Source organism: Pinus tabuliformis, chromosome Q, assembly GCF_031772625.1.
Source record: "Pinus tabuliformis cultivar Carrire ecotype Pingquan chromosome Q, CPIR1, whole genome shotgun sequence".
NCBI lineage: Eukaryota > Viridiplantae > Streptophyta > Pinopsida > Pinales > Pinaceae > Pinus > Pinus tabuliformis.
In genome coordinates this window covers 1,231,142,071-1,231,164,949 of record NC_142296.1, presented here as the reverse complement: position 1 = coordinate 1,231,164,949, position 22,879 = coordinate 1,231,142,071, and the positions used below count along the sequence as shown (strand labels likewise).

The following is a 22,879-nucleotide window of genomic DNA, read 5'->3' as shown; positions in this document are numbered from 1 at the left end:
GCGTAAGATATCTGTTAAAACCACAAAATTCAAATCTCAATAACGATATCCAGCTATTAAAAATTTCGAAAAAAAAATCAAATGCTTTAAACAACCATGTGAGAATCATTAACCAGATATCATATGCAGCTAACCTCCAAGATTGATCATTCATGTACAGATTTGTCAATAAATTCGAATCTCAGCAAGAAAAATAAAATGCGACAAAATGCAATTAAATCTGGCGAATTTTCAAAATAGCCCTTTTATGCTTTTCAAAATATGGAAAAAATCTAAAGCTAATAAAATCCAGCTTTACACCTTTTTTATTTATTATTTTTTTTTAAATTTTGAAATTTTTATGATTTTTAAAAGGCAAAATTAAAATAAAGCTAAATTAAATTTTAAACAAAAATAAAACTTAATAAATCCTAAACTAAGATATAAACATTAAATCAAAACCTAAATCTAAAATCTAAATTAAAACTTAAAACAAAAATTTACAAAATCTAATCTAAAATAAAAGGAACCTTTTTATATTTTTTATAAAACTTTTATGATTTTAATTAAAAAATTAAATAACAAATCTAAAACCTAAACATATAAAGCTATGACCTAAGTCAAAATGAAAATTAAATATAAATGAAAATAAAATAAACCTAAATCGAATTCCCAAAAAGAACCACCATCTACGCACATGTATATCGTGACGTTAAATCCAAAATAGACCTACTATATGGCTGAACGCTAATATCTGAGTTAATAAAACAATGAAATCGTGACCCTGATCTGAAAATGCAAACGAATACTCCAGACTTACTCGCGCTAAGACAAAAAACGATACGCAGTCATTACCTGGCCCGAGAGTGAAGACGACGGACAGATTGCAGCTATTACCTGAGGGCTTTCGACGGCAGAATAGCCACCATTTTCACTTGAACGCAGAGAGGAAACGTTCAGACGGCGAAATGTGAGGGCGGGCGAAGAGGAAGCTTGAGTGTTTGCAGGTAAGAAGGGCGTAACTGGCTCATAAAAATCAAAATGATTTTCCTGAGATGCGTCGTTTCCCCACGTTATATCATCCCGAACCTTGCTCTCTGTACGTGGGTAATCAAAGCCTGAAAAACTATGCTCGTCTGCGTGAATGAAAGCCAGCGGCAGCCACGCTCTTTCCCTACGATTTTGAAACCCTCTACGCCCAACGCTTACAGATCTGCAAGCCTGAGGACGTTGAGTTGAAGGCCTGCAGCTAAAATCGATTTTTTTTGTTTCTAGGCTTACGTTTCATGCATGGCACCCGGATGCAGAAAGATGAGATTTTGAAGCGGATTTGATAACCAGAGCCTAAAACGTTTTTCTTCACCGGCCAGCAAGCAATATTTTACTGCATTTCCTTTTATTCTGAACGTAAAGGGAGCAGAATTTTGATGCTTGTTCGCAGAGTACAATGGTGTGAAAGCAGTGAAAGATGGCCACGATTTTAAGCAGAGGATTGCTATAATCTGGGCAGCCGCGAACTCCTTCTGAAAATTTGATCTTGATGAAAACCCTGTACAAGAAAACAAAACCCTAATGAAAACTGTATAAAGCAAAAATTTGAAACCCTAGATCAGCTTGATTAATTTACAGATTTTGGCCCCTTAACAGCCAGATTCAGCAATAAGAACAGAAGTATTTTAAAGAACAAAAATTTCAGATTTTCACTATGAAGAACTTCAGAAAATCTCTCATGCAAATTAAGAAAAATAAACTGAATGATAGACCCAGGATCAAATCCAACTGGGCTCAGCAAAAAATGCTTGCGGGAGTTGGCTGGTTCAGCCGAGAACTTCCCCAAACGCCCACCAATCTTCTTCAGTAAGGGTTTTCTGCACAGCTCAAAACAACCATCAGTAAAGAGGGCAAAAATGCTGCTAGATCTCAAAAAATAATGGAGATACCTACCATTACTTTTGAAACCCTAACACCATCCAAACCCTAGCAAGTGAACAAGATACCTGTGCTCACAATACTCTACAATAAGCTATTGTTAATCGCTGAAAAATAAAATATGCAGAAACTAAATTAGCTCACAGCACTTCCAGAGAGTAACACCAGCTAGATTTGGACCCCAAAGTCTTCTTTTATTAACCAGAAACATATTACAAGAGAGCTTCTTCAGTACAAGACTCACAGATCCAATATCTGAAATGACCCCTAGCACCCTACTTAAAGGAAATGATCCCAACGGCTAGTTCGAGTGATCCATGTCGAATGATCTCGACCGTCGATGAGGATCAAGACATCTCTTAATCTCATCCGTCGAAATTATTAATTCATTAAAAAAATGAAATTTTGCATGTATTTACAAAATATTATTATTTTATTTTTTAGGGTTTTTGCTTTATTTTATTATTTTTTATTATTTTTTATTTTTTATTTTTATTTTTATTTTATTTTATTTTTTATTTTTCAGTTATTTATTTATTTATTTTTTTTATTTTTTAATTTTTAAATCATTTTCTAAATGGATCCTCGAACTTAGCCTTTGGAAAAAATTCCCTAGGACCTAGGACTTAGGACTCATGAGGGGGATTAAAACATTTTCCAACCTTCAAGACACTTTACATCATGACTTTTACAATTTTACATCTTAAGGGGAAAAACCCATTTAACATAGACCCTCATAAACCACCCAGTTCTGCGACACAACTATAATCTAGCAGATTAACACACTAGGATTCTCCTAAAATTCGAATGACAAAATCCATCCCGGCTTTGGGGTCAGGCTGAAGGAAAACTCTGCCGATCATGGATCGGTGAGATGAAAAACCTTCCGGGACGTAGATTACCATTAGAAAGTTAGGTCCACCTAGGCAATTTACATACACGACTCATATCTGCTAAGATTATTTACAATTCATACATGCAGACTGGGTTTACAATTAAAATGATCAAGCTGCTGATGACTACAGGATGGCACGGACACGTCGATCAGGTGCTACCCCTTTTTGCAAAGAAAAAGGGGGTGTACTGCATGGGTAGTTGACCGGTAGTGGTCAACAGTACTCATCTTCGCTGTAGGAGCAAAGGTCTCCTCATAGTCTATGCCTTCTATGAGAACCCTCGAGCAACAAGGCGAGCCTTATACTTTTCTAGGGTTTCATCATATTTGTATTTCACTTTATACACCCATTTGCAGCTAATGGGCTTCTTCCCTGCAGGAAGATCAGAGAGGGTCCAAGTGTGATTCTTTTGAAGACTCTGGAATTCAACTTCCATAGCCTGTTCCCACTCAGGTATACCCTTGGCTTCTGAATAGGTTTGAGGCTCAAAACACTATGTAGGTTAGCCATAAGAACAGAATTTACTATAGGCTACTGTTTGCTCTTATTTCTCGAAGTTCTACCTTCAAGGAGCTCATTATCCCGAAGATCACCAATAGTTTTAGCCCACCATTTAGGCCGACCGCCGGAGAGTAGAAGAACCAATATCTAGAGTAGGTGGAGGAGGCTCAAGAACAACAGGAGCAGCGAGAGGAAACTTATTTTCTGGAGGGAACTCAGGTAGTGCATCATCAAATACTAATGCTGCATCATCCCTCCCATCAGGTAGACCTAACGGAAGAAGAACATTGTGAGGCTAATCCTCAGAACACTGCTCAGAAGGAGGGGACTGAAAGAACCCTCTGTCTTCATCAAATACTATGTCCCAACTGAAGATAAGACAATCAGTGTCTATATCTATCGGCCTATAGGCCTTTTGGTGATCATTGTACCCTGTCATCATGAGTTTCTAGCTCTTGGAATCCAACTTAGAGCGCTTAGCAGTTGGAATCCAAACATATGCAACCGAGCCAAACACTTTGAGGTGACTGATCATAGGCATACAGCCAGACCAAACCTCTTCTGGAGTCTTCCCCTTAACAACCTGAGTAGGTGATCGATTAAGAAGATAGACAGCAGTAAACACTGCTTCAGCCCAAAATTTGTTCGGAACACTCCTCTCTTGTAACATGGAACAAGCCATTTCAATAATCGTACGGTTGCGACATTCGACAACACTATTCTGCTGAGAAGTGTAGGGTGTAGTTAACTGGCGTTTGATGCCATGGGTATCACAGAAGTTGGAGAAAGCAGAAGAACAAAATCCTCCCCCCCCCCTTATCTGTCCTAAAAGTTATGATATTATAGCCAGACTCATTTTCAACTAAGGACTTAAACTTTTGAAAGATACTAAATACATCAGATTTATGTTCTAGAAAGTACACCCACATCTTTCTACTGAAATCATCTACAATAAGCAAAAAATGTTTGCAACCAGTAATTGAATATGTATTCATAGGACCACAAATATCAGCATGAATTAACTGGAGTACCTTAGATGCGCGCCAAGATTCGCCATCCTTGAATGAAGACTGATGTTGCTTGCCAGCTTGACAGGGGCCGCACACTCCCAAATGTTGAGTCTGAATATCAGGTAACCCTGACACAAGTCCCTCTCGAGATAGCTGAGAGAGATACTAAATGTTTAGATGCCCATATCTTTGATGCCACAGAGTGCTGATGGGAGAAATACGAGCTGCTAGAGCCACTTCTAGAGAATCACCAGTGTCAAGAAGCCTGTATAGGCCATGATCCTCTAGGCCAACAGCAACCGTAAGACGAGTTTCCTTGTCAATAATGGAGCACTTGTGTGCACTGAACACCACATCGAGCTGAGGAGAGTTCCTCATAATCTGGCTAACAGACAGTGGATTAATTTCCATACCAAGAACATAGTACACATTCAGGAAGATGAGTGTGCGCCCATCAGACTGCATCTGAACTATACCTCTGCCAACTATTGTGTACTCCTCACCTCCGCCAAATACCACGGAATCACTGAAAGATGAGAAGTCAGTAAACCAGTCACGCCTGTGACAGAAACGACGTGATGCACCAAAGTCAATGTACCAGGTAGAAGACAAGGCATGATCTGAGGACCTCTTAGCCATAAAGGCGTAAAAGGAAGATTCCTTCTGCTCAAAATGTTCTGCAACATTCACTTTCTGATGGGACCCTCCCTGCTTCTTCTGTTCTGAAGCAACCCTTTGTCGGCAATCTTTCTTCATGTGGCCAAACTTGTGTCAGTAATTACACTGCACATTTTTCTTCTTAGCAAGATCAGAACGTTGAGAAGAGCCTTTCTGCTGAAAGGATTGAGAGGACTGATATTTGGCAGCAAAAGCATTTTCTGATGAGGTTGATGAAGCACCACTACCAAACTGCATGTTTCCCAAGACACAGAAAACAACAAAGGAGTTTGGCATGGATTTCAATGTAGATGTCGACTGATCCGGACAAAATCTCGAAGTTTGATAAGCCACAAAGACCTTGGAAAGCATTCAGAAGTAATTTTGAATTTTTACCTCTTTAACGCTGCAATTGAAACAATAACAGCAACCAAGAGAACAATGCATTCCACTGGGTACCAAAGGTGCTTCCTCAGTGGAAAGGTACCAAACAAATCAGTGCCACTGAAGTATCTACCTAATTCAAGGCACACACTAGCAGATTCCTCCCTATCAGGTATCAACTTTTCTAATGCTTGCAAATATCCTGTAGATACCTCTTCATCTATATGAAGTTTGACCCTAACCCCACCCCCTAGTGCAGGTTGGCCCAACCAAGATGTAGAGTAGTATTTTGGCGTAAGGATATACGCCAAGCAATGTAGTGGAACATTAAGTTTATCCCATTGTATACACACAATCGTGAATCAATTTATACAAGTTGGGATCATTGTTATGAACAATATCTTTTATTTGCCCCAACATGGTATCCATCTGCTCATACACCTCGCCAATCACTGGTTTATCTGTATCTACAAACCAATTCATGTGATAATTGGGCTTGGTGAAATCCAATACTTGCCTCACATGTGCCCAAAACATACCATCAAGAGCGGCCTCCTCCACCTATTCAAAACCTTTCCTGTCAGCTGTATTTGTAGCCCTTTCCTTTAATACCTGCCAGTGTGGACTTGATACCATGCTAGCCAATGACTCTCTTACCTTCAAAAGGCGTCTAAAGGTGAGGTAATAGCTACCAAATCTAGTCCATGCAATCTTCAACAACTCCAATCTTGAGTGACTGCGGAAAAGGCCATGGGTATTGCTATGATTTGTAATAAATTTTATCATTTGTTTGCCTCTCTTGTAAAATCACCAATCCATTTGTATTGTTCGTTTTTGTTCTTAACAATATCATGCAACAAAAGGTTCATTGTGTGAACCAAACACCTAGACCAAAATATGTTGGGGTATTTATCCTCAATAATTGCTCCCGCTGCCTTACAATTAGGAGCATTATCAGTGATGACTTGGATGACATTGTATGCCCCAATACAGTCAATTGTTTCAAGTAATGCTTCTGCAATGTTGATGCTAGTCTTGAACTTGTCTGAGTAATCATACGCTGAAAGAAAGATGGCACCACTAACAGACACAACAAGAACATTTATCAATAGCTTACATATTATAATTGTCCATCCATCAGATACAATGGGCACCCCATGGTCAGTCCAAGAACTTGTCATTCTATTCAAAGAATGTGATATTTTTGCTTTTTCATGATCAAGTCCAACGGTTCTTGCCTTGTCATACCCAGGGCTCTTGTATCCTTTAGGGGCATCATTTATGGCGGAAACCATTTCGTGCCAATAAGGTGAGCAAAGAACATTGAAGGGTATCCCACATGCATAAAGAAACCTGTAAACTTTTAAATTCACATCATTCCTACACCCTTCATTAAGGAAATCTAATATGCTTCTACGCCTTAAACCTAGTGACCTTGTGCCTCCATATCCACTGCCTTGGGAGGATGCTAAAGGAGCTCTTTGTGCACGTGATTGTGAGGTTGGTTCAAAGAAACCCTTTGAATTTTTAGTTTTGTATTGGGCTTCCTCCTCTTCCCTTATGTATTTGGCTCTATCTACTGCTGACACACCTGAACAAGTTTTGATTCCTATTTGTTTATCTCCATCCCATGGCCTTTTCCCGCAGAGGTGCCTTCTGGCATGGGTGTATGACCCTGTGTAATTGTTGTTGCAATGGGTGCAATGAAATTTAGTGGTTCCACCCCCTTTCCCTGCTTTAGGCCTATTAACATATTTCCACAATGGAGTTTGGTCTTGTTTAGTTTTTTGAGCTGACTCATGTTCACTCTCCTCTCGCTCCTCCTCACCGGGGTTTTCATCAAATCCACTATGACCCCCTTCTTCAACCACTTATTCATTTTCAACCCTCATTTTTCTACTCTCCAACACCATAATAACCAAAAAAGGAACCAAGAAGAAGAAAATGCCAAGAAATATAACCATGATGATTGAATCTGCAAAAAAATGGAATGGAAATGGGAATGGGAGAAAAAAAAAATGGAATGGGAATGGGAGAAAAAAATTATTTAAATTTTATTTATTTAGTAATGATTCATGAACATTAAAAAAACATTGATAGAACCTACCTCTTTGGCCTCCAATCTCCCCTCCTTGCTTTCTCTTGCTCCTTGCTCCTTGGCACTTGCTCTCTCCTTACACCTTGCTCCTTGCTCTCACTCTCACTTGCTCTCCCTTGCCCCTCACTCTCTCTTGCTCCTCACCCTCTCTTACCCTCCTCTTGCTCTCACTCTCACTCTCTTCTAATTTTCTAAAATAATGAAATTGATTGGAGGGAGGGTTTATTTATATTCCCTCCCTCCCTCCCTTTCCTCCCTTCTTTCCCCCAAAACCGGCAACCGTCGCTTTTTTTTCCATGCGCGTGTTTTTTTTCGCTGACCGGCCGGGAGCAATTGCTCCCCGAACGCTCCCGGGCTATAAAAAAATGCTCCCAGATCGATTGCTCTCATCGCTCCCTACTTCAGTCCGGCGATAGGCAGGGAGCGGAAATTTCTTTCCAAGAGCGTGCTCCCGACCCTCTCCCGACCCGCTCCCGAGTCACTCCCACCTGAAGCGCGGATTAGGAGCAGGATCGGGGGGGGCCGCAACACTGGTTTGACTAACATTGACTTGCTAGATTTTTTACTAGGATTGACTGGTATTTGACTTGGGATTATTCACATGGATTTCTAGACAAATTGTTGATTCGTAAACCTTGTTGAAGAATAATTTCTCCTAAAGAAAAGTTCTTAGGTTTTTTCCCAAGGTTGGGTTTCCTAGGGTAAAAATATTGTCTCTATTGTGTATGGTTGTCTTTCTATGAACTTTATAATTTCCATTGCATTTACTATTGATATTTTCTAAAGTGTAATTGCTCAATGATATCAATGGCATAAGAATATTGTGTGAAAATCATTAAGAAGTAATTATCTAGCAGAAAATAATATACTACTCTGCATCTTGTAGAAAAATTCAACATGGTTTCAAAGCATTGTTAAATGAGCAACCATTGAAATCAACCTAAGAGACAAGTGTTTAGTAGCTTGACTAGATTTTAGATCTCTTGCCATATGGCGCCAAGTCTCAAAATGGAAGATAGGTTGAGTAGTATTACCAATCTTCAAAAAGAAGTTATTCCAGATGTAGAGGGAGCCAAGGAGAAAATCCTTGTTTCCGCTCTTTTAGATTCCATTACAGACAGTGATATTTGGTTGGCAGTAAGGAGTTGGGACAACTTCAGTTCAATTGGAGACCAAAGATTCTATACATATGAGTGATGTATTGTTTGTAACAAGTTTGAAGAAGAACCTACTCTCTATTTCAAAGTTGGAGAATAAAGTCTACAGAGTTGCATTTGTAGATGGTCAAGTTCTTGTATGGCCTAAGTGCTCGAGCATAAACTCAACAAGGGTGATTGGTATTCGAGAGGAAGGACTATACAAATTATTAGGACAACCAGCCCAAGCATTAGTGCCTAAGGAGAAGAAGAAGAAGGAAATGTCAAAGATCAAGTACTTCATTTGTCATGATTTTGGACATTATGCCTCCCAGTGTCCTGAGAAGAAAAGGAAGAGAAAGCAGCATGCATCAGCAGTCACTGTTGATAATGATGATGATGATGATGAGCATCCACCTCGGAAGAAGTCACAAATTTGTTAGAAAGGGAGTAGACAATTCACAACAGTTTCTTCCTTAATCAAGGGATAAGTACTTACAATCATATTTTCTTCTCTCTTGATTTTATTATTATTTTTTATTTTTTGGATATCCTCTTGTCCTTGTATTCTTTGCTTGGTTATAATTTTTGTTCCATGGCCTCAAGAATGGAGCTTGCAAAAATAAAGAATAGGCACATTGTGGAGACTATTGATGCAATGATCCATGCAATAGATGGTAGCATCGAGAACTACAAAGAGAGGCTTGTGGCAAGAGGGTTCTCCAAGAAAGAGGGAGTGGACTTCAAGGGGATTGTTTACTCCAGTGGCCAGAGAGTCAGTGCTCAAAGAAGGAAATTGTATAGATTGTTACGATGTCCAAAACTGTGCCAGATGACTAGAAGCTCTAGCTTTTAATTCCAAGGGGGTAGATAGTCAAGAAAAATGGATGGAGCGGCCTTCCTAGAGGATGTCATGAGTTGAGATTGTCAAAGGCTCTAAGACGAGAGGTCTCTAGGACTTGTATGCCTTCTGTGAAAGGACCATGTCAGATAAAATAGTATGCTTCAATGAAAAAGTGGGCAACAGTAGCAAAAGGACTTGCTTACTTGACAATGAGGGCAATCTCAATTACCACAGGTGGATCTGCTTCAGTGTCAGAGGGATTTGGCCTCGGAGTTTGAGATCAAGAAACTTGGCTTGATCCATTATTTCTTTGAACTAGAGGTGTGGCAGAGACCAAATGAAATCTTCCTCAGACAAGGAAAGTACATTGTCCAAATTTTGAGGAAATTCGATATAATAAACTGCAAGTCCATGGTTACACCTATGGTGACCCATCTGAAGAAGCAGAGTGATTTGCTTCAGATTTAGATTTAGTGGATCCCACGATGTACAGGTATTTGATTGGATCCTTAATGTACTTGGTTAACACCAAGTCGGATATTTGCTTCGCAGTGAACACCCTAAGCCAATAAATGGTTGAGTCAAGCCAGATACATTGGGTTGCAGTGAAGCATGTCTTGAGGTACCTACATGGTACAGTTGGATATGGTTTGAGATATGTCTCAGGTGAACGAGGCCGCAAGGATACAATGATTCACATTGGGCCAGGAGTGCAAAAGACAGCAAGAGTACCTCAAGGTGTTGCTTCAACTTGGCATCGGCTATGATATCCTGGTTTAGCATGAAGCAAACTTCTATGGCACTCAGTACAAAAAAGGCAAAGTATATTGCAACCAGTGTCGCAAGTCGCAAAGCAATGTGGCATCAAAAGCTTCTTGCACGACTATTTGATCAAGTCACTTAATCTGAGACATGGTGCAAAGGGGAGCAAGGAAGCTCTAGTACATATCCACAAACGAGCAGACTGTGGACATTTTCACCAAGCCTCTATCTAGAGCGAAGTTTGTATACTTTAGAGACAAGCTTGGCATGATGCAGAATGTCTCCCTCATTCATAAGGAGTGTTTATGTCTTTGTAGGATCAAGCAGACGGTCTCCTGAGTAGCCATGCTGATTTGTCTCGGTCATGCTAATTTGACCAAGGGAGATGGATAAATTCACCTAGGTAGCCATGTTGATTTGGTTGGCTCATGTTTATTTCACCAGGAGTGAATGGCCTAGGGAAACTTCAAGATTGGACAAATCTTCTTCTCTTGAGAAGCCATGAATGACTTTAGTTGGGCCATGTTGATTTGGCTAGGGGTGAATGGTCCAGGGTAAAATCCTCTCCTGAGAAACCATGAAGGACTTCGGTTGGGTCAAGCCAATTTGACCAGAGGAGATTGATATATTTACCTAAGAAGCCATGTTGATTTGGCAAGGGGTAAATGGCACAGGATACTCACATTGCCTACTCCAGGATGGAGTGATCTATAGACATGCATCTGAGGAGTCACATTGCCTACTCCAGGATGGAGTGATCTATAGACGTGCATGCGAGGAGTCAAATTGCCTACTCCAGGATGGAGTGATATATAGACGTGCATGTGAAAAGACATTGCATCAACATAGCAAGTTCATGAACTTTTCTTGTGTAGGACAAATTTCAGTTCAGGAGAAATATGTTTGCAATGAAGGAGAACACCTCCCTCGCTAAGAGGATGTTGATTTTTTTGAAGCATCAAGTGGTATTCTCGTATACCCTAGAAACGTTAAATAAATTTATTTTTGAGGTCTCCAATGTTAATTTTGCTAGAGCAAAGTTAGAGCAACATTTTCTTATATATTTAATAGCTTCACATAATCATCATTAGCATTAGATTCCATGTAACATTTTCTTCTTCAAGCATTATAAGAAAATTAGTTAATAAATCATAGAAACGGAAGACAAGAGACAACAAAAATTAGGCCTGAGGCAAAGGCAAAACCCACAAGGGGAAAGCAAAGAAAATTATTCCTTATGCCAAAGAGAGAGAGAGAGTTAAAGATACAACAGTACATCAGAAACATCATCAAAATAATAACCAAACCAATACACAAAATAAGAGATATACCAAGCCAAGTCCCGTAGCCCTCCCAGAGATTTCTGGCCTCCTTATCTCCTCCTAAAATTCCTTGGATTAGAGATGCACAAGACAAATTTGATGTCCCAAATGAGGAGGAACCCTCTCCTTTATATTGACTTCCAAGGGGGCTCAAATGGGTACCTTTTGGGGCCCTGCTGACTTGAGTTAACATGAGGCCGACATGAAGATTTTGGAGGGAAAATTCAAATATTAAATTTCACAATTTCTTCCTTTTATTTTCGTTGAGGGAAATACCAACCATGGCTACAATTTTCAACATCCAAGTCGGCCTAGGAAGTCAAGTCAGCACAGAGGATGAAACAGTGTCTCCCTTGGGTTATCTTACCCCCATTCGACAAGTATATATAGATGATGTGACATCTCATTTTCTCAACCAAGCAAGAGCAAGTCTTTTCTCTCTTCATTTGTTCTTTCTATCCTTCTTGGAGGCTACACGTGTGAGAAAAAAGACAAATTTGACCAGCTTCTTGAAGCCGTGCATGTGAGACATTGACTAAGACTAACTGCAGCAAGTTGACAGAGTTTATCAGTTGTTTGGCCGAGCTATTTGACTAGGCATTAATTGTAGAACAAGCTGAGTTTGAAGACGGAACAGGGCAGAGTTGACCGCGGGTTTTAACCTCAAGCCCAAGTTCCCTGCAGGCTATTAACTGCATGGCCGAGTTGACCGCAGGATTGAGTTTGACCAGGTGGATGTTTGACTGTAGATTTGACTTTTGGCTAGATTGACCAGTGTTGACTTGCTGAGTTTTCACCAAGTTTGACAAATATTTGAATTAGATTATTGGCACAGACTTCTAGACAAATTGTTGATTTGTAAACCTTGCTGAAGAATAATTTCTCCTAAAGAAAAGTTTTTAGATTTTCTCTGAAGGTTGGGTTTCCCATGGTAAAAAAATTGTCTCTACTATGCATGGCTGGCTTTCTATGATCTTTATTGTTTCTTCCGCATTTACTATTGATATTTTCTGAAGTGTAGTTGCCCAATTATCAGGCAGAAAATAGTATTCTATCTAGTAATTATCTAACAGAAAATAGTATTCTACTGTGCATTTTGTAAAAAAATTCAACAATATGTGTGTGTAGAGAGAGAGAGAGAGTAGTCTAACTAATAAACATATAGCCTTTTTCCAAGCACTTTTCTGGTCAACTTTGCCAAAACTCCAATAGAGATTTTTTAGAACTCTAAGTTTGAGTTGTGTAATCTGTAGAATCCAGGTGCCCCAAGGGTTTTTCAGGGTGCAGAATCCATTTATGCATTCAATAATGCATTTTAAACAACAAGAAATTACAATCTTGCCCAAAACTGTATCGCTGGATTCCGGCAAAAAAAAAGCCAAAACATCTATTAGTTAGACTGTGCCTATATATAGAGTGTGTCCTTTGTGTCTTGTTTCCAGGGTTGATGTCTCCCATGTCCAACACTCATATTCTGTGTCCTCTATATCCCATGCCGTACAATTCTATTTCTGTGTCCTATCTCCTCATGTCATGTGACTCAACTTATACCAATCCAAGTATGGAGAATGCATGCAAAACCAGAAGCTAAAGAAAAAAGTTAGCATAAAAAACACAGATTTCAATGTTGCATTCTATTTGAATGCAGATAGGACAGTGTCATCAGAAGTATCACATAAATTAAAAGAGAGTGGTATTATTAATTAGAGTGAATAGCCCTACGCCTGCATGAGACAACCTATCACAAATAAAGACTGGAGAAAGAGAAAATGGGATAAATAGCTTACAAGAAAAAATGAAGCGGCGAAGAATCAAAGAACAGAAAGTAATTGAAATTGAGAACGATGTAAATTCTTACCTATCCTTTCCTGCAAGGTGATGGCCAAGCGCTTGCTGAGTTTCAACACGTGTAAAAGGACCAGGGTTAAGCCAATGCTCAGGCGGACCACGATTTAAGCAGTAATCTTGGACCCTTTGTTGGAACTCTTGCCTATCAAGAAGTAGACCAACCTGTGTTCGGAGGCATTAGTTACAGACATTATCCCCGGCATCTGTTTTCGAACTTTAAGAAAAAAAAGAACTTAAAATTTTTGAAAACAAAACTGCACCCATAAGGTCTAAGTATTCATTTGAACCTGTGTAGAGAAGCAATAATTACAGACATTATCAGAAACCATTTCCCAAAGAATTAACAAGAAAAGATAAAATAAATAAACTGCAGCCATAAGGTCAAAGCTGGATAAACTTCCAATTCCAAACAAATTATCCAAATTCTAACATGCTCTCGTTTTATGTAGAACCAAATATTATGCTTGTAATGAAAATTAACTTTGTGTAAGAAATTTGAATTTTAATACTAAGACTATGTCTGGTTGGAGATGATCAATGACGCTACAAAAAGTACAATAAGTACCTACAGCATCTCCAACAAGGAATAGAATCTGGAAAGAGATAATTTTTGAAATGAAGCAAGCTTTGTTTGAGAATTACCACTCTAATAATATTCGGAATCAATGTTAGTATGTAATAAAGTGTGATAACAATAACATTAGTGTCAGGTAACAATCATTTAAGCAAAGTGTTAGCAGTTAGAACAATCAGGTAGGTGAACTACTGAACATATAAAAAAGGCATCTCAAACACAATGCATTACTCCACTAAAAAAATTATTTTATTCCACAGCTCCTCTATTATATGTGTGTATTCTTAACTTTCTACATGGCATCAAAGCAATATGAGAGTCTGGGAACCCACTAATTCTGGTGTCACATTCAAGTAGAAGAGAGGTATGTGCTTAGATAAGACAACTTTATTGATGTCCAACAAAAGACCACAAGTAGGTCAACCTGGACTATTTAGTACATAAGTGGTGATACATAGTGTAAGCGCAAAGGCCACTCCTAAAGAAAGACTCAAAGCTAATCTATATGATCTAAGCTCAACTATCTCAATGCCAGAAGAAATACAATTCTTTGGAGCCAAGTACAATGAAGTGGGCCTTGTTGCTGCAAAACCTAGCAGACCTTGGACAAAGAAACCCTACAAGGCATAAACTAGACCAAGAAGCAACAATGGAATAGTGGCCCACTATCACCACAGAGAAAACCCCTTGCTCATTACAGAATTTCACAAATTGGAGGAGTCCCGGTAGGAAAGAGATCACTCATGATAGATATTCTAAGGTTAATGTGTGAAATGGTCTCACTAGGACATCTTCAAGAAAGATACACTTTAGGCTCAGGGATCCACAAGGAAGCAATTCGTTTTCTATGATGAGACCTAGAAAAGACCGCACAAGACCTAGTGTTTAATAAATTTGACTAGTGTTGGAGTATCCAAAGGTCAAGGAAAAGAGAAAAGGTTTCCTACAATGTATGCCAGCTATGCCAAGGCTCATAAAACCTTCAAGAAAGCCCTTGAGTTGAAGCAAGGAAAAGTAGGGTTTCCCTCTTAGGCAAACAACTAGGACAAGAAAGTTTATGGATCAATTTGAAGTGGATGCCCACCAAAAGGATAGATTTTGTGGCCAATACTATCCTCTTGATGTTTAGGCTCTCCAACCACCAAAGCTCTACTTTCCAAGGGACTCACACCAAGCTTTAGTTCCTTAGCTTGGCCTTGAAAATGCCAAATTAGAAAAGAGAGAAAATGGAAAAAAATTAAGATGTTATCACCAACCAAATGGACCAGTCCCTTGTTCCTTGGGAGTATGGAGTCCTCAATGTCTTAGATTAGCCAAAGAGATTCCAACAATTACCTATGCAACAGAAGATGGATTTTTCATGGGAGAGCTACCAAGAGTTCACCACTAAAGACATTCATTTACACATTATTTTTAAGTAATGCATGCAATAGATCATCCAGAATGCATTCGATAAGTATTCAACAAATTATGGCACAATTGCAATTACTAAAACCAACAATATTCCATACATTAGAAATGTAAGAAGTTAAGTTTCAACATCTAGAAACACTTACAAGTTGACATGCAAAGAATCCGTTCTATTCATCCAAAGAATAACTCCAAAGATAGACAATTCAACTCCAAATGTCAAAGTGCATCAAGATACTCCAAATCCTCCTCAAAGATACAAGTTTGAATTCATCTCAAGAGGCTGAAATCAGTGAAACACCACCCGCATAAGACAAGCGAGTACCTGCGGGTCTTCACGGTTTCTATAGCGAGTCGGATCACTCGCATAGAACCCGCGCTTAAGACCCAGACTCACTGGGTATCTTATTAAACCCAGCTACCCGTATAAGACTCGCGGGTTTGCCATTATACCCGCATCGGACCCTTATAAGACCCATCAACCCTCAAAAGGCAATTTTTTTTTTTTTGATTTTTTTCTTTTCTTTTCTAGAAATGAGGTGGAGGGAAAGGGAAATTTGAGGCAAGAAAATGTTTTATAAGCACCTCTCTCCCTTCCATTTGTCATTCATTTGTCATTTGAGTGTTTGGATAATTTCTATGAGTGTTGAGTGACTCCATTGCAGAGTGAAGGAGCTCTTGGAGGAGGTTAAAGGAGGCTTCATCGGTTCAAACCCAGCTTCAAGTAGGCTTCATGAACCTTGTTTGAATGTTTTCCATGTAAATTTTTTTAAATTTTTTGTATTTAATTTAAATATTTTGTGTTTTCAAATTTTTTTTAGTTTGCAATTTTTTTGGCCCTGTGGCTCAGTTTCTCAGCCACACAACGACTCTGTGTGGTTGAGAAACTCAGCCATAGGGCCGACGGGCTGAGGAAGCATTCCTCCTCGGCGCGCAAGCCCTATGGCTAAGTTTCTCAAGCACACAGGGCCCGTGTGTGGCTGAGAAACTCAGCCACAAGCCCAAAAAAAATTGCAAACTAAAAAAAATTCAAAACCAAAAAAAAATTAAAAAACCAAAAAAATATCAATTAAATTTTATCCGGCATGGGCATGTGGTCAACGAATCATTGTCCGTAATGACCACCATGTCAAGTGGAATTATTGCAATGCCACAATGCATGCAAGCATAAATAGGCTAAAATACCACCTAGCTAGAATTCTTGGGAATAGTGTGGGATGTTGTTAAAATTGCCCTGATGAAGTCACTGCTGAAATGGTAGTTGCTTTGGAAGCCATTAAAGAAGAAAGTTCTAAGAAGGCAAAAAAGAAGGATGAGATTGTTGGGATAGGTAGATCTTCATCTCATAGTGAAACACAGATTCAAAGTCTAAGCATTGGTAACTCCTCTTCAAGTGTTGTGACAAACAGGAGTATAACCTCTTCTTTCTTCAGTCCTCGTATAACTCCAAGATCTCAACCAACCTTGGATAGTTTTAATGAAAAGAAGAGGAAGGAGGTAGATATGGCAGTGAAGAGGTTTTGGTACCATAACAATCTTTCATTCAACTATGCAAAGTCTTATTTTTATCAGCCCATGGTGGATGCCATTGCTAGTGTTGGCCTCGGATACAAAGCCCCATCTTATAATGCACTTAGGGGGAAAGAGCTAGATGAGGAGCTTGAGTGTGTCAAGGAACAATTGGAGAGCATTAAAAGCTCATGGAAATTTACAGGTTGTACAATTATGTCTGATGGGTGGACAGATCAGAGGGGTAGAACAATAATAAATTTTGTTGTATCTTGCCCTAAACGAACCATGTTCCTAAAATCCATTGATGCATCTGCAAATGTAAAAGATGCACATTTGATTTTTACATTGTTGGCTGATGTGGTGGAGGAAGTTGGGGTTGCAAATGTTGTCCAAGTAATCACAAATAATGTAGCAAATTATGTGGCAGCTGGAAGGTTGCTTTGTGCCAAATATCCCACCATTTTTTGGACTCCATGCGTTACCCATTGCATAGACTTGATACTAGAGGACATTGGGAAGTTGGAGTCGGTGCAAGATGTTGTGCAAGAATGCAAGCAAATTACCAAGTATATTTATAATAATGCTTGGGTGTTGAACCTTATGAGGGAATTCACACAAGGTGAGCTTAGTCGCCCAGCTGTCACAAGGTTTGCTACAAACTTTCTTTCCCTCCAAATCCTTTTGTATGAGTACCAAGCTTTGAGAAGAATGTTTTGTAGCCAAAAATGGGTATTTTGGAAAGATAGCACAAAACTAGAAGCATTGTTTGTGAAAGCATTTGTCTTTGGTGATAGTTTGTGGGACAAAGTCACTGAGATTGTCAGCTTCATTGAGCCCCTTGTGAAAGTCTTGAGATCGATGGATGGAGAGAAACCTGCAATGGGATATATTTATGAGGGCATGGACAGGGCCAAAGAGGTTGTCAAGACTTTCTATAAGGGAAATCTATCTAAAATTTAAATATCTCCCTATATGGAAAATTATTGATTCCAGGTGGGACAAGCAACTACATTCACCATTGCACACAGTAGGAGCATAGCTCAATCTGAGCTTATTCTATAATGAGGGGTCTAGCATTCAAAGAGATCCCGAGGTGATGAGAGGTGTCATGATATGCATTGAGAAGATTTTCCCGAATCAAGATATTCAAGACAAATCAACATACAACGAGATATATACAAGGAAGCATCTGGCATGTTTGGATTCAGCCCAAGCCAATGTCTCAAGGACAAGAAGATGCCTTGTAAGTGCAAATTATTAGAACTTAGCTTGTAATTTTGCTAGTTCTCTTCTATATGTTTGGCATTGCAAACTAATAATCTTTGTTGTTATTTTTTTACAGCTCATTGGTGGATAGATTATGGAACTAAGGCACTAAGTCAACCTTGCAACACTTCTTCTTGTGAGTGCAATTGGTCAGTGTTTGAGCACATCCATAGCAAAAAGAGAAACAAGTTGGAGCATGAGAGGTTGGAGAAGTTGGTTTTCATCTATTAAAACCTTCAAATGCTCACAAAACAAGTGCAACCAAAGGATACAAATCCAATTTTATTGGATACTATTGATTTAGAGCTTGATTGGGTTGTGGAGGAGGAGTCCCCTGATTTGAGTTGGCTTGATGAAGAGACTGAGAATCTCTCTAGTTTGCCATCTCAAATGAAGACTCCAAATACACCTGCCTTACAGTTGCTTCATCCTTCCGATGTTAGCACTAGCTCCACAAGGGCTTACTGTAGGCATAGTTGTCCATGAGTGATGAGACTTAAGATTGTTATGAAACAATCATTTATCATTTATGACATATGTATTTGAATTTTGAACTTACTGACATTTTTTATTTTAATTATGGAATCATGATTCCTTTTCTTATTCGATATCTAAATGTTTTGCTTACAAAAATTGAATATGTTATGTTGTACTTTTATAGGTATGAGATGATGTTATGAATTATTGCATATATTGTGGTTTTTATAACTTATAAGGATTGGAATTGTCACTAGTTTCTTTTTTGTGCTTAAAATTTACCATATTTTAACCTTTTTTTGTATTTTGACGAGTCTTATACAAGTCTTATATGGGTCGTTCCCGAGTCTTATACGAGTTGACAAGTCAATAGTGAGATGAATCTTATAGTACGAGTCATGCACCATTGGCCGAAATATCTCAAGTGATGTGATGATGATAAGTTCAAATGATAGTTCTAAATTTATGAGGCATTTGAATGCCTAATTAGCCTACAATCCCCTTTAAACATAAAATAATGGGCAAATACAAGATTAGGTCACAAGCCAACCTAGTAGCTTGTGATATATATATATATAATATGCCACACGTGTGAGTAGAAATAGCTAGAACGCTAACGTCATGCTAGCATAAGCCTCTTTTTGGCAAACATTGAGTGCAATGAGTGTAGAGACCTTCTAAAATTAGCCTCTAGGGTTGGGCCCCTAGATCTTTGTAACAATCCTATGGACCCCAATTTTGGTTTTGGGCACAAAACGGGTCTCATGGGTCTCCTGGTGATGTGAGTGCCTAATTCGCTCCAATGTTGAGGACTCTAAAGATGGTGCTAGCCCTCCGATGTCTCAAGGTATGAGACAAACCTCATCTAGGCCTTGGATCAACTGCCTATGGTATTATTGAGTCAGTTGGGGGCACACTAGTCCAAGTGCATCATCCCATATATGATATAGGGCAAAGTGGAAGAGCTTTGTGGGTGTTGAAGGTGCCCATGGATACAAATGATGCTCTGCAATTGTTCGAAGTCCAATGGCTCTCAATGCATCACCTATGGGTGTCAATGTGCCCCTCTAGAGGACCTAGACCCTAGTTAAGTTGTCCAAACCTATAGATGGAACCATCTATGAATTACACACTATTCAGTGTTGCAACATTCACCATTAGGTACATTTAATCATTATTACATCTAAGTGAACCAAGCTTGAAAGAAATGGACAAATTAACACTTCATACAAGGTTTCTCTTCCAAAACTGGGGCCTTACACACATAATGGTGTTACCCCTTAGGTAAGAGTGCTTAATAGACGATCCTACTAAGTGTTCTCAACCCCCAAAGGGAAGTTACATGTCCTTGATGCACCCTTCAATCGATAGGTGTCATGTGAATAATCATGGAATGAAGGGGAAAAGACTTCATAGCCAAGTGCCATGGTCAAAGGGACCGGCTATGATGGAGTACCTCATCCTGGGTGTATAGATAACAGAAGGGAATAATCGTGGGTGCATGAGTTACCACAGCCTTTGTTTTTCCACCCGTCTAAATGCCTTTTACTTTTTCTTGATTCTTCTTTGAATTACTACTCGTAGCTCAAGGAATGAGAGCTTGCTTTGTATGATGTATATTAGTTATTAACCCCTTAAGCATGGGGCAGTTCATCACCCATCGCGGGTTGGGACATGTAACGGTTCCTTGTCATCTATGAGATAAGGCAACACTGGCCTATGAACCGGGTGATGAGCATACAAGTGAGGTAGAGCTCATGTTTGGTTTTTCCCACATGCTAATTTGTAAGTCTTGACAATCTTGGCTTTTGCCCACCTACTAATTTTTCTTTTGCTTTAACTTTTTCTTGTGGTCATCATATGCTCTTTTTATTTCTTTTAGCTTCATCAACCTCCTAAGGTACATTTCCAGGCCACACCTAGGTATAAGCGTGTGTGGACACCTAATCCCAATGAACTAATGGTCAGTTGAACCCGACAAACAGAAGCAGAATAAGGGCTTGTAATGTAAGATGGAAAGTGGTAAGTATGGAATAGGGAGAGATGGAGCTATGCTATCTCAAACGTGTCTTCCCATGTACTTCTCCTCCTATACCCATTGAGCCATTAGGGGAGATCCCACTGGACTAGGATTGAAAATTAAGCCCCCATTTAAAGTGAGGGAACAAGATTACGGCCAAGACCCTTCTTTCTTACAAGTTACCCCTTATCCATGTCAAAATGTCCATATACAAACAAGCATAAGCACCCGATTGCAAAATGAAAGAAGTTCCCTTTGATCAAAATCCCACCATCCAACATGTGCTCTTCACAAATGAGCGAGGAAACATATGACTGATGCAAGCAATGAAGATATGAATGGCACATCATCATTGGCTACTAGTGGCTCTCAAGGGTTGTTGGTTGTCAACTGGAAGAGATGAATTACACAAAAGTTTTTCCTAGGGGTCACCCACTTTTGGTGGGTAACAAGCCTCGAGGCTGCAAGTTCTTTCCATTAAACAAAGGGGAGAGGAGGTCCTCCTTTGAAGTTGAATGGGAAACTCTCCTACCATCCAAGGTCAAAGAAAAGAATCTATGTATAGAAGACTAGCTTGAGGACCTGGATCTAGCCCAAGGGGACATCTCTCTGTCTAGAAGAGATGACCCCACTATCTGAAACTAGTGGCAAGAGGTGTTGAGAAACCAAAGATGGAAGATCTCAGATCATCTATTCATCAAGCTCTAATTCAATCATGTACAAACCCCTCAAATCAATCACAACATTTATCAAGATGTACTGCCATGAGAAAGCAAACAAATACTTAATAGAAAGCAACAATAATCCAACAATAGCTAATTAGCACATGAGAGAGAGAGAGAGAATTTGAGAAATGTCGTTAAGCATTTATCACAATTGATCCAATAATGAATGAATATGTTTTACAAATTAATGTATGTGTATTTATACACATCATCATAGGGTTGCAACACCAACCTCAAGAAAGAAACTAGACCAACCTAGTCATAAATGATATAGTAGGTAACTTACCCTTATGTAGGCTCGTTAAAGCCTGCAATACACTAATTAGTGATCTGACGTGTGGCCTTAAGTGAAGATTACCTATCCTTTCAACACCCCACTTACGTTGAATGAGGGTTCATCGATAAAAGTTTATCGAATACAAATGAAGGAATAGGCATACCCAACTCTAAAGTAGAGTTAGCCTTACGTGAAGATTACTTATCCTTTCAACACCCCCACTTAAGTTGAATGAGGGGTCATCGATAAAAGTTTATTGAATGCAAATGAAGGAATAGGCATACCCAACTCTAAATTAGAGTTAGCCGTAGCTAGGAAAAAGATAAAAAGGGTTTATGATGGCCCAACTTAATATAAAAGTGGACACAATAAGTTGAAATAATGTTGCCACCAAATTGTTCATTTGCTAGAGAAAATTGTCACCAATTTGCTCATCTGATGGAGAAGGGTGGGAAGACATATCGCCACAATATTACACAACTATTGCGAGACTGGTACCACTGAACTGCTCATTGATGAAGAAGCATGTGAAGAAACAACCTATATAGAAATGAATAATATCGCCACCAGTCTACTCAGTTGTTGGAAGAAATTGTCACTAACCAATGCATCCAATGGATGAGGACAGAAAGACACATCCCTTCAATACTACTCAGCTACTAAGAGTGGCACTACTGAAATCAACGTTATCAGAACCAAACCGGTCAGCGAACCAAAAAACCTTGTGGATCGGGAATTGATCATAACCGAACCGATCAGTGAACCAAAAAACCTTGTGGACTAGGAACCAATCGGAACCGGAAAAAAACCGAGAAAAAAAACTAGTTTACCAAAAACACATAAAATATTCAAATTTTAAAGAAAAAACAAATATATTCATATGCATCCATATGAATCCAAACCATTTATACACAAATATGCAAAAGTTCTCATTTATATAGCAAGTAATAGTGCATATAACCAAAATATCACTTAGTGCAAAACATCGTTGAACCAAAAATGTTACAAACATCAAGAAGCAGGGTCTAAAAGGCCTTTATACTCCAAAATAACATGCTAGATCATAGTATTATACTACAGCCTACAATACTACAAGCTACAAATATAGCAAATCAATGATCAAGTCATCAATCATCATCAGAATCACCATCCTCATCTAAAGAATGAGTAGCATCCAAGTCTGCAATGGGATTATGGCTTGATTCCCCTAGCTCTGAAGCTACTACTGGTGCTTCTGATATATCTAACTCTG

At 39.0% G+C, this 22,879-nt stretch overlaps 1 protein-coding gene across 1 annotated transcript in view; it reads right to left on the bottom strand.

Moving 5' to 3' along the window:
• Window positions 1–22,879, bottom strand: part of LOC149224256 (mediator of RNA polymerase II transcription subunit) — a 428,548-nt gene that overhangs the window by 58,660 nt on the left and 347,009 nt on the right. Inside the window, 1 exon segment of the mRNA XM_089386058.1 lies at window positions 13,377–13,528. Coding sequence (XP_089242184.1) covers window positions 13,377–13,528 — 152 coding nt within the window.